Consider the following 11,857-nt stretch of genomic DNA (forward strand, 5'->3'; position numbering starts at 1 on the left):
TTTGTTTTTTGTTTTTTGTTTTGACTGTTTTTTTCTCCCCCAGACAACCCTACTCAGTCACCCTGGTGTCCACAGTATCGCAGACAACTACTAAAATCTCTGATGGAGCTGAGGGCCTCTGCAGGGTTTTTTATAGAAGATAGACCAATGCCTAAGTTGGAAATAGAAAAGGAAATTGAACTGGGTAAGTATCATTGAAGGTTTTTTGTATGGCACTATAAAAGTAAGGGATTATTGGTACTTGAGCTTGATGCTTGGGCACAGCAAATATTTTTAGATGATAAGAAACAGCATTATAGGGGCACTGGATGGCTTAGTCAGTAGAGCACGCAACTCTTGATCTCAGGGTCGTAAGTTCAAGCCCCACAATGAGGGTAGAGTTTACTTAATTAAAACAAAAAACAAAAAAACTCATGTATTAAAAAAAAAAAAGAAAGAAAAATAAACAGCATTATAGAGGTTGATACACTGTTAAGTTCATGTCTAGGTAACGATATGGATTCTGTCTTCCCCTCTTTCAACTTTTAACAAATGATTTAGAAAAGTATTCTAACTGGCTGCTAACTGGCAAATATAAAGTACTTTTGGCCCTTAAACCAGGAAGTAAAAGCTAAGGGGGCTGTACATATTCACAGTGATTTTTAAATGGAATCAAACCTTCTCAACAGGTAATGAGGATTATTGCATAAAACAAGAATACCTAATATGTGAAGATTACAAATTTTTCTGGGTGACACCAGGAGACTCTGCAGAATTAACCATAATAAAGGTGGGACTGATTTTTTGTCATTTCAGTTACCTTGTAAAAAAAAATAATGTGGGTTGAAGCAGTAACTATGGTCTCATGGTACCGTCAACTCCTTTGAATAGTCCATAAGTTTCCTGATGAAAAGTTGGTGAGACAGTAAAAAATCACCCAACATTGTGTGCCAGGATCAGATATCAAAAATGAGAGGCAATTGTGTAAATCTCTTAATATGTCCAAACATACTAAATATTCTATCAATTCTGTCTCTTTGAGGAAATATCCTGAAATTTTCTGGCCTGCTCCAATTTGACAAATTACATTCTGGGCTTCATACACACACACACACACACACACACACACACACACACACACAGAGTATTATTACCTTGACATTTCCGTTCACCATTATCCTAGGGAGTCACATTACCTCTTTCTTATATTGGATGCCCAGTAATATTGGCTCCCATTTTCATTTCTTTCTTGGTTTAAGCCCTCATATTTTAGTAGCCTCCTGAGAAAGGATGCATGGGATATAAACTTTTTTGAAAACTTTCATGTCAGAAAATTGTTTATTCCACATCTTTACTTGATTGGTAGTTTGGCTGGATATTAAAATTCTAAGTTCAAAACTTTTTCCTTAGAATTTTGAAGATAAGCTTTATTATCTTTTGGCCTGTGGCCTTGCTTTTTAAAGTCTTTTGCCATTTTTTGGTGAGACTATTTTTCCCTCTCCCTGAATCCTTGTAGGATCTTCTGTTTGTCCCCAGTATTCTGAAATTCCACAAGTTTATGTTTTGGTAAAAATCTATTTTGCCCATATGCTAGGCACTGAATGGCCATTTCATTGTGGAAACTCCTTCAGTTTTGAGAAATTTTCTTCGAAGAATAAATTATTTCTTTTCAGTCTTCTCTGTTCTCTTCCTCTAGAATTCCTTTTATTAGGATATGGGGTCTCTTGGAGATCCTTTAAAAATCTTTTTTTCTCCTTTTCTATCTCTTCGTCTTTTTGCTTAACTTTCTAGAATGTTTTGTCAACTTTATTTTCAGACTTGTTACTGGGTTTTTCATTTCTTTTGTCATGCATCTGATTTGCCAGGGCTCTTTTTTATTCTCAGAATTTTCTTCTTTATAACATTCTGCTCTTCGTTTCAAAGATGGAATATTCTTTATTTCTCTGAGTGATTTTACAATGCTTTAAATTTTTTTCTCCCTGCATTATCCGTTTCCTTTTGTCTGTTTTGAACTCTGTCTTTCATATTAGAGGCTTTCTTCAAGTCTTTGACTCTCTATTCATATTTTAAGTGTGGGACTCTAAAAGCTAATTGAAAGCTCTATGTATACAGGACCTTGGCAGCTGTTGGGCCTCACTGTAAGAAGATCTTGCTTAGGGGCACCTGTGTGGCTCAGCTCCGGTCATGATCCTGGGGTCCTGGGATGGAGCCCGCATTGGGCTCCCTGCTCAGTGGGAAGCCTGCTTCTCCCTCTCCCTCTGCCTGTCACTCCCCCTGCTTGTGCTCTCTCTCTCTGTCAAATAAATAAATTAAGTCTTAAAAAGATCTTATTTGGCCATTCAATAAAATGCCTCAATCCTTGACATCTTTTGAGCTGATCAGATCCTTCAGAGAAAACTTCTAATATCCGTCCTGGAGCATATAATCCTGGCTGCTAGCCTCTTGGAAGCTAAGTGGGAAAATTAGTCTTGAGAGTGGAGGGGCGGACAGGTGTATGTTAACGTTTGATGTATAAACTCTCCCACCCACTTTTAACAGTGCCTGGTGACCTCTAGCCCAGAGCCCATCTGCTTTATACCTACTAGGGTTAAACTTTTGGTATTCTAGAATGGAGGAAAGGCAGTAGGTAGGCTGGGCTACAGGAGCAGCAGGGGAATCTGGGGTTTAATGTCCTCATTAGTAGAGTTCAGCCGCTCCTGTGTTAGCTCCACCGCCACCCTTACTTCTTTAGGTAATTGGTGCCATCAGTTTTATACAGTGGGGAGATGGTCCTGTAGCATAAATTTGGTTGTTGTCAGCTTTCTCTACTGCCAGAATCAGCTTTCCTTGGGTTTCCTAAGTAGATTGTTACCTCTTGCGGTTCTCTCTCCAGCTTCCAGAATTTGTTGCTGCTGTGTTTTTTATTATAGATTTATGACTTTTAAAATATTCCTGTACTATTATTTCTGTTGGGGTATCATAAAGGCTGGAGGGAATGTTTTCAATCTGCCAACCATAACCAGAGATTCTAATAGCTCTTATTTTTTAAATTTCTTACAGGTATCATCTCAACCTGTCCCATGGGACTTTTATATCAACCTCAAGTTAAAGGAACGTTTAAATGAGGAGTATGACCATTTGTGCAGCTGTTACCAGTACCAAGACGGTTGTATTGTTTGGCACCAATATATAAACTGCTTCACCCTTCAGGTTTGAATAATATAAAAGCATATCATTTCAAGTCCTTAAATAGAGAGATTTGTGTTCCATGTAGCAAAGGAATTTAGTGCAAAATTCCTGTTACTCTTCTAGAAATAGACCAATTAAATTATAAACTTAAAACATTGATCATTTTCCTTTCTCAAGTTGTTTTGGCCAAAAACTTCTTTGGGTTTTGTTTTTTTTTTGTTTTTTTTACTTTTTATTATGTCAGTTTTCTTTTTCTTTTTCTTTTTTTAAAGATTTATTTATTTACAGGGGCGCCTGGGTGGCGCAGTCTTTAAGCGTCTGCCTTCGGCTCAGGGCGTGATCCCAGCGTTCCGGGATCGAGTCCCACATCAGGCTCCAACGCTATGAGCCTGCTTCTTCCTCTCCCACTCCCCTTGCTGTGTTCCCTCTCTCGCTGGCTCTCTCTCTCTATCATAAATAAATAAATAAATAAATAAATAAATAAATAAATAAGATTTATTTATTTACATAATCTCTACACCCAAGAGAGATGGGGCTCAAACTCACGACCCCGAGACCAAGAGTCACACGCTCTACTGACTGAGCCAGCCAGGCACTCCTTTTTTTTTTTTTTTTTTTTTTTTTTTTTTTTTAATGATTTTTTATTATATTATGTTAGTCACCATACAGTACATCCCCGGTTTCCGATGTAAGGCTCGATGATTCATTAGTTGTGTATAACACCCAGTGCACCATGCCAGGCACTCCTATTATGTCAATTTTCAAATAGACAGAATTGTGCAATGACCCAGTCATCTAATTATAATCATCATCAGTTCATGGCCACTCTTATGTTAAACTCCTGGTGTGATAATTCCAATATTCTTTCCATGTCTGGTTTTGATATTTGCTCTGTCTCTTTAAATTGTGTTTTTGGCCTTTTAGTGTATCATATGATTTTTCTCTTTTCTTTTTTAAAGATTTATTTATTTGAGAGAGAGTGCACGTGCACGTGTGTGAGTGGAAGAAGGGGCAGAGGGAGAGAATCTCAAGCAGACTCCCCGCTGAGCCCAGGGCCCTATGTGGGCCTCCATCTCACCACCCATGACATCATGACCTGAGCCAAAACCAAGAGCGACACTTAACTAATTGAGCCCCCCAGGCGCCCCTAATTTTTCTTGACCACCAGACATGATGTACTGGGTAAAAGGAACTGCTACGAATAGGCCTTTAATAATGTGGTGATAAGGTGTGAGGGGAAGGAAGCGTCATATAGTTCTGTGCTTTATGTTCTTTTATAGTGAGCCTGTGCCTCTGGTCTGTGTACCTCACAAGTATTTCTCCTCCCTTAGGTGGGACAGGATGGCTAGAGTGGACTGGAGTTGGGTATTTCCCTTCCCCAGGTCAAGTAGGCTCTGATAATACCCTAGCAGGTTAGGCTCTGGTTAACTAGTTTCTCCTAACGACAGAGCTTTTTAAGAACAGGATGCTCTGGCCTATTTCAGAATGTTTCTCTTCTCTTCCACCTCTGGAAGCACAAGGAGAATTTTTCTCCAGCACTTACTGTGAGAACCCGATCTAGCTCCTAGACATAAAATTCACAGAAGAGTGAGGACCCCCTCCACCACCACCACCATGCTTATAGATCCTAGAAAAGTTGATTTTTCATTCTGTTCAGCTTTTTACTTGTTAGGACAGAGTGGCAACTTCCAAACTCTTTACATAAGGAATGGTCTGTTTTTGCTACTCGTGTTTTATCTATGCTCCCCCAGTAGATTATTTTTAGAACCCAAACACAATATATCATTTTATTCTTTGGAATGTTCTTTTTTTTTTTTTTTAAAGATTTTATTTATTTATTTGAGAGAGAGCGTGTGCGTGCCAAGGAAGGGGAGGAGCAGAGGGAGAGGGACGGACTCTGTGCTAAGTGCAGAGTCCGTCGCAGGGCTTGATCCCAGGACCCTGAGATCACAACCCGAGCCGAAATCAAGAGTTGGTCGCGCAACAGACTGAGCCACTCAGGTGCCCCTGTAATGTTCTTAAGAAGATTTTGTTGCATATTTCGATGATAAAACGAATTTCCTAAAATGGTTGGAATGAGGGTATTTTGAAACTACCATTTATAGAGCACTCTTATGGGCTGGGCTAATCCTTGATGTTCTTCATCCATTATTTCATTAAATCCTTACAGTCTTTTTTTTTTTTTTTTAAGATTTTATTTTTATTTATTTATTCGACAGAGATAGAGACAGCCAGCGAGAGAGGGAACACAGGCAGGGGGAGTCGGAGAGGAAGAAGCAGGCTCATAGCGGAGGAGCCTGATGTGGGGCTCGATCCCGTAACACCGGGATCACGCCCTGAGCCGAAGGCAGACGCCCAACCGCTGTGCCACCCAGGCGCCCCTAAATCCTTATAGTCTTAAACGAGAGCAATGTTGTGAGAACCGGGACAAAGACCCAACCTATGAAAGAGCCCAGATTCTAGCAGAGAACAACAAGGAGTACAGAGCAGCGCGTGGCAAGGTATTGAGTGTAAGTATAGTCACCCCAACTTAAGAAATAGTGAATTTTCTGTCCTTTTGTTTCTAGGATCTTCTTCAACACAGTGAACTTATTACCCATGAAATAATAGTGTTGGTTATTTATAACCTTTTGAAAATAGTGGAGAAATTACACAGAGCAGAAATCGTCCATGGTGACTTGAGTCCGAGGAGTCTGATTCTTAGAAACAGGTTGGTCCTTTTCATTCCTTAAAATTCTGTCAACTTTCTCTTAAAATATGCATAGTCTCGATTTCCTTTTGCCTCTTGATAAATGTCATATTGAGGAACACAGTATGTTAAAGCATTTGCTACCTAAAAGTCAATAATCAAGGGGAATAGTTTAAAAGAATTCGAAGAAAAAAATATATTGAGGAAATACACTAGTTCAGAAAAAAAAAGTTAAATTAACCATTGTGATGATTCCTGGCAAGAAGAGCTGTAAAATATGAATATTTGGAGGAATGTGAAGTAGATTGTGTAGTCTTTCTTTGAGTGGGGCCGGTGCAGATCGAGTGAGGCTGCTAGCAAAACCAAGGCACTTCTTGGTTTCAAAACCAAAGCTTAAGTCAGGCCAAATTGATGTAATTGCCAAGAGAAGTGGCTAAGCCAGAGTGCAAATGCAAACTATGCCAAGGAAAAGGGCTTAGTGTTCAAATTAAACCCAGTTCAGCCATCACATTCAAGGGGTGAACACAGAGCAGGAAATATATAGTTTTATGGTGGCCAAAAATTGTTGTATCTTGTGCTAAGGAAAAATGGGAGCAATTGTAAATTTTAAAGTAAAATATATCATTCTGTGCTGTGGAGGTATGTGATGAGATTAGTCAAAGCCGGTATTTAAAAACATAGCATCTATCACTGATACTAATCAGCGACTTGAAGGAACTGAGGAAAGCTGAGACAAAAGGAACACAAAAATAATTCATTCTTTTCTCACATAAACAGTTATATGTCTCCTTGGAGAGTAGCTTTATTGCATGCGATAGATAAACCCAAGGAAAGTATGATTAATAGTGAATTAGTGTTATTAGGTTTTCTTTTGTTTGTTTGTTCGTCTGTTTTGGGAGGGGTTAGTAAATAACAGTCGGAATTACAGATAAGAGTAAGAGCGAATATGGTGTTAGTTTAATAAGAACAGGATAGTTTACAGTATAGGTGGCATCTTACACAAAAACAGCCTTATGTTGTTTCAGTTAAACTCTGAGAAGGAGGAATCTGAATGACACTTGGAAAGCTTAATCTATCGTAGTGAACAAGAAAGGCTATGACATCATAAAAGCTTAATTTCTTCCATAATTCTCATTGTTGGGTAAATCATTGCTATTGTCCGCATTAATGTGTCTAGTATAAGACAGAGGCTTGTACTCTACATCCAGTACTTGTTTTATATAATAAATATAATATGACAAATGTTCTGTGGTGGCTGTACATTATGGTTTAGATATCCTTGTGTCACTAGACTAATCTCAACATTCCCCACTTAGCTGGACGCGGCCAAGGCTCTTACAGGTGCATTTTCATAGCTAACCACTGGAGGGAGCTGTTGGCATAGCTAAGACACACCTGCAATACCTATTTTTTTCTTTTTTTTTTTTCTTTCTTTTTTTTTTTTTTTAAAGAGCAGCTCTGCAGCTTCTTTCATGGCCTATTTTTATTATCTCTTTCTCTTAAATCTGGGCTTAGAATCCACGACCCCTATGATTATAATAACGATCAAGCTTTGAAGATAGTGGACTTTTCCTACAGTGTCGACCTTAGGGTGCAGACTGATGTTTTTATCCTCAGCGGCTTTCGGACTGTACAAATCCTGGAAGGACAAAAGATCCTGGCTAACTGTTCTTCTCCCTACCAGGTAAGTGTCAAACAAGCCTGAGCAAATATGGAGAGGGTTTCTTAATCTCTTTCTTCCATAGATAAACCACTAAAGCTAGTGTTTACTGATATTGTCTCCCCTGGAATAGATGACCTAGTTTTCAAATATCACCAAGTCAAGCAAAATGTACCATTTTTCTGTCACAACACTGAAGACTGTACACACACACATGCAGACACATGACTCAGTAACCTAAGTGTCAAGGCCACTTCTGTCACTCATCTGTGTGATCTTTTGTAAGTAATTTTCTGTAATCTTTATAAAATAAGGATAACAATTTGCTCTGTGTATCAGAATTATTGTGAGGGTTAAATGAAATAATGTACGTAAAAAGAATGTTTCAAGTGTAAAGTGCTTTGCATGGTAGTATCCAGACAAAATCCCTTCTGACTCATCTCTGGACATTTGGCATTTGCTAATTGAAAATGTAGCATGAACTTGAACTAGTCATGGGGACCCCGTTTAGATCACAGCTAGAGTCCATGCACATTCGGTAGATGTACAAATTCGAATCTGACAGTCCATATGTTATTGTTCTTCAGGATAATTTTGTTCTCATCTTTTGTTCTTAAGGATAATTCCTAGAGTTAGCTCTATTGATCACTTCTTGGGGGATCTTCTCCCTTTACGATAAGGATAGGGAACAGTGTACTAAAACATATGTCATAAAATAAACTTAAACACTATAATAACTTTCAACTTTCTACATAAATAAATTGCCATGATAGTAGCAGAGAATTATTTTAGCTGATGGTGCTTTTTGTGATTTCAGGTAGATCTGTTTGGTATAGCAGATTTAGCACATTTACTATTGTTCAAGGAACACCTACAGGTCTTCTGGGATGGGTCCCTCTGGAAACTTAGCCAAAATATTTCTGAGTAAGTATTGGTGATTTCAGGGTCTTTGCCTATCCAAATAATTTTCTCTTTCTCTTGGGTGCCCTCTGCTTGGACAGCCTTCGTTTTCTTAGTCCAAATGCCATGATTCCATTAATTTCAACAAGTTTTCATTAGAGTGTCAGTGGAGCACCTGGGGCAGAACAAATGAATTGCTAATTAATAATAAGAATCAAACTAGTCAGACTTGAGGACATCATTCTGGACCTGCATGTATCATGTAGACCATGACTGTGTTATGGTAGCCTCTCATTCTGGAAGTGTTAATAGAAACATTTCCTGGGAATAATTTTATAATCAATTGACGTTAGTCTTATACCCCTTTTTAATAGCTATTGTTATCAAAGTTAATAAGCATCTCTTGAAGAGAATTAAATTTCTAAATTATATACTAATTTTAGGTTATTATTTATTTAATGAATGGGTAGAACCAAAGCAGAGAACGGAGTCTCCTTGGAGAAGTAAATGCTCCCTTAATAAGAGCTGCTTGGTCTCAGAATCTTAGTATTCCCTCAAGCCTACTCATAAAACTTATTAAATATCCCAAGTTCCACTTTAGCTTATCATAGCTAATAACTTCCCAGAATAAGCTTTCTATCTATCAACTTACTGGTATATTCTCTGGCTTAAAAACAAAAACAAAAACCACTGTTGAGAATTTAACACCCCTTCTCCATTCCCACTATTCCCAACAAGTGAATTGTATTTTTTTCTTTATTTAATTCAGAATTTGGTCAGTCTTATTTGTCTCTGAAACATACTTTAAAAATAGGCTTTAAATACAATGTAGGACTTGTAAGATAAATTCTGGTCTCTCCAGTTGGCTATGGTCCTAGGAGGGTCTAATACAAACAGACACAGGTAGGGTCACCGGCGTTTCCTAACAACCCTGCCTTGTACGATAATAGAAGCTTCTCTGATTAAAAAAAAACAAGGAAGTTAAACATCGTAGACGTAAGCAGTGGTTACTTCAGTCAAGCTTAGGATTCTCAGAGGATTGTGAAGATAATAAAATTCTGGGCAGGGAGAGAAGAACTGCAGTCTGTCTAATGACCTAGACTTTAGGAAAGTTGGAGGAAAAGAGCAAAATTCACTTTTCTTCTTTTTGTAGAGCAGTGTCGTGTCTTAGCACACAGAGGAAATGTGTAGATTCAGATCAGAGACTTTCTCCTCACGCACATTGTATTATGGCTCTCCTCTCTTTTTTGTAGTTCCACCCTGGGCTTTGAAGGATTACTTGAATGAGTTCTAACCCTAGACTTCTAGCTATTACCTTAAATCATTTAGTGCGTAAATGTACCACTGATTTTGCAGAATTCTTTTATATGCCTAATCTTGATGGAAATGGTTTTATATATTTTTAGGCTAAAAGATGGTGAACTGTGGAATAAATTCTTTGTACGGATTCTGAATGCCAGTGATGAGTCCACAGTGTCTGTTTTGAGGGAACTTGGAGCAGCAATGAGTGGGGTGGTTGACACCACATTTCAAAATCACCTGAACAAAGCTTTGTGGAAGGTAGGGCAGTTAATCCGTCCTGGGGCTTTGCTCTTTCAACAAGATAGGCAACCACATCTCTCACAGATTCCTGCCTAAAATCAATGGTTGTATTGTAGAACACTGGACCTGTGTGTATATAATTTAATTTAGGGCATGTTTAGATACACTACCAACACATTGCTACTTTTTAGTAGAGGTATATTTCTAGGTAACTGGCATTTTCTACATAGCGCTATATCTATTCTTGGCCTTGTCTAACAAAGAACTGTTTTATTCTTAATGGACTCCAATGAATAGGTACCTTGTTGTCGTTTAACACATTTGTCTCTACTTTTCCCTGTACATTTTTCTTGTGTAATTTGTGACATGTACCCTTATGATCACTATGTGTTTTTAAGTAATAAAATAGTATTTGTTAAATTCGCGCTTCTAGCATCTAATCTACTTTTTGCTAATAACTAAGATAATAAATGGCTTGATTTCGCAGACAGGAGCTGTTTTACCATGGAAATTTGTATGTCCTAGACATGGCACTGCCATGATAGAATCATAACAAGACAGAAAAGCCAGCCATTCCTTCGGGTGTTCCTGACCTTCAACTAAGATTTAAAAATAGATAAAACAATTTAATACAGGGCCAAATTTTCTTAAATTTCAAGTGGCAAAATTGTTTGTTCTGATTCTATTTTAATGTTTTCATTTTTTTTTTTTATCCACCAAACCCTTTGGTCTATTTATATAATCTTGTGGTGCTGAGGCTACTGGGTGTCTTGATTAGGACTGTGACTGTTAGAAAGGAAGAGAAAAGGTTTTGAATGGGGGATAGCAACCTTTCAGAAATAGAAAAATTACCATTCTACTACCTGCAGAATAACTTGGCGAGGCAAGGGTTAATAAAGGAATGGAAGGAAGTTTTGTTGATTGGAAGATTTGAAGAGGTAGAGGCCAGGATAAAAAGATCACTTGGAAGCATGTAATAATTTGGGAGAGACTAGAGGTAGAGGAAGTAGTAGACCCCCAAACAGAAGCATGAATTACACCGGGTTTTGGGCATAGGGAAGAAAACTAGAAGAAAGGGATAATGAAAACGATTTATTTCATATCCAAATATCAGAATTCTCAACTGTGCTCCCTCCGTTGCTGGTGCCTGATTTTTTTTTTTTTTTCTTTACTCTAGTTGTCACTGTTACTGCTCTAAGATTGCTGGAAAGCAGAAAATTCTAAGTATATCTCAACTAAAAATATTTAAGCATATATAGTTGAAGCACTGAAATATGACTTGAATCTGAAAGATAATCAACTTAGAAATTTTTGCTCTTAACCAAAATACAACTTTTCAAACATTTTCATGTTTGCTTCTTGTACAACTGATGATGTAAAATTATATATCCGTATCTTTGATGTAATTGAGCCCTTCTACCCCTCTGCTCTCATTTCTCAATCCACCGTTTTGACACATAAAATCATTACTCTGAGAATGGACAGTAAATTTAGATTATTTCTTAACATAGCCTTAGCTACCAATTAGTGACTTCTTCAAGAACCTTGGCAGCAAGGCTGAAAAACCAGAGCTCTGTCTCTGAAAGTCAGCTCTGAGGAGAGGGAAGAGAATCTGGAGAAGTTTCTTTGTCAGAGAATTTGCAACTGTTTTGCCACCTCTCCCTCCATTCCCCATCCCTCCAACCCTGACCGTTCTCTGTAGGGGGAAGAAAACAGGACCGATGATGTCTTAGTTTTCTCTTTGCCTGGGCATAAAACCACAAAGTGGGCACGTTTCCATTTCCCTTGTATTTTGTGCTTGTTTGTCTTTGAAGAAGGAAGCCTCTGTTTTTTGGCAGAAGCTTCAAATGGTTCTTATTTCTCGTCTCACTAAAGGCAAAAGTAGTGTAACAGTGGACCTGGCAGGGGAAACAGCTGAA

General features: G+C 38.1%; 1 protein-coding gene across 2 annotated transcripts in view; it reads left to right on the plus strand.

Moving 5' to 3' along the window:
- BUB1B (BUB1 mitotic checkpoint serine/threonine kinase B) overlaps positions 1-11,283 on the plus strand; it is a 50,165-nt gene extending 38,882 nt beyond the window's left edge. The window contains exons 17-24 of one of the 2 annotated variants that reach the window (XM_040620453.1): positions 44-184; positions 669-769; positions 3,019-3,168; positions 5,715-5,857; positions 7,352-7,520; positions 8,314-8,420; positions 9,803-9,956; positions 11,116-11,283. In XM_040620453.1, the coding sequence (XP_040476387.1) occupies positions 44-184; positions 669-769; positions 3,019-3,168; positions 5,715-5,857; positions 7,352-7,520; positions 8,314-8,420; positions 9,803-9,956; positions 11,116-11,136 (986 nt within the window). In that variant the 3' untranslated portion in view covers positions 11,137-11,283. Of the gene's footprint in view, positions 1-43; positions 185-668; positions 770-3,018; positions 3,169-5,714; positions 5,858-7,351; positions 7,521-8,313; positions 8,421-9,802; positions 10,359-11,115 lie in introns of those variants that run through there. The other variant, XM_008702254.2, reaches the window with a different exon arrangement.
- Positions 11,284-11,857: the final 574 nt, after the last annotated feature.

The sequence above is a fragment of the Ursus maritimus genome, unplaced genomic scaffold (assembly GCF_017311325.1).
Source record: "Ursus maritimus isolate PB19 unplaced genomic scaffold, ASM1731132v1 scaffold_35, whole genome shotgun sequence".
Classification (NCBI taxonomy): domain Eukaryota; kingdom Metazoa; phylum Chordata; class Mammalia; order Carnivora; family Ursidae; genus Ursus; species Ursus maritimus.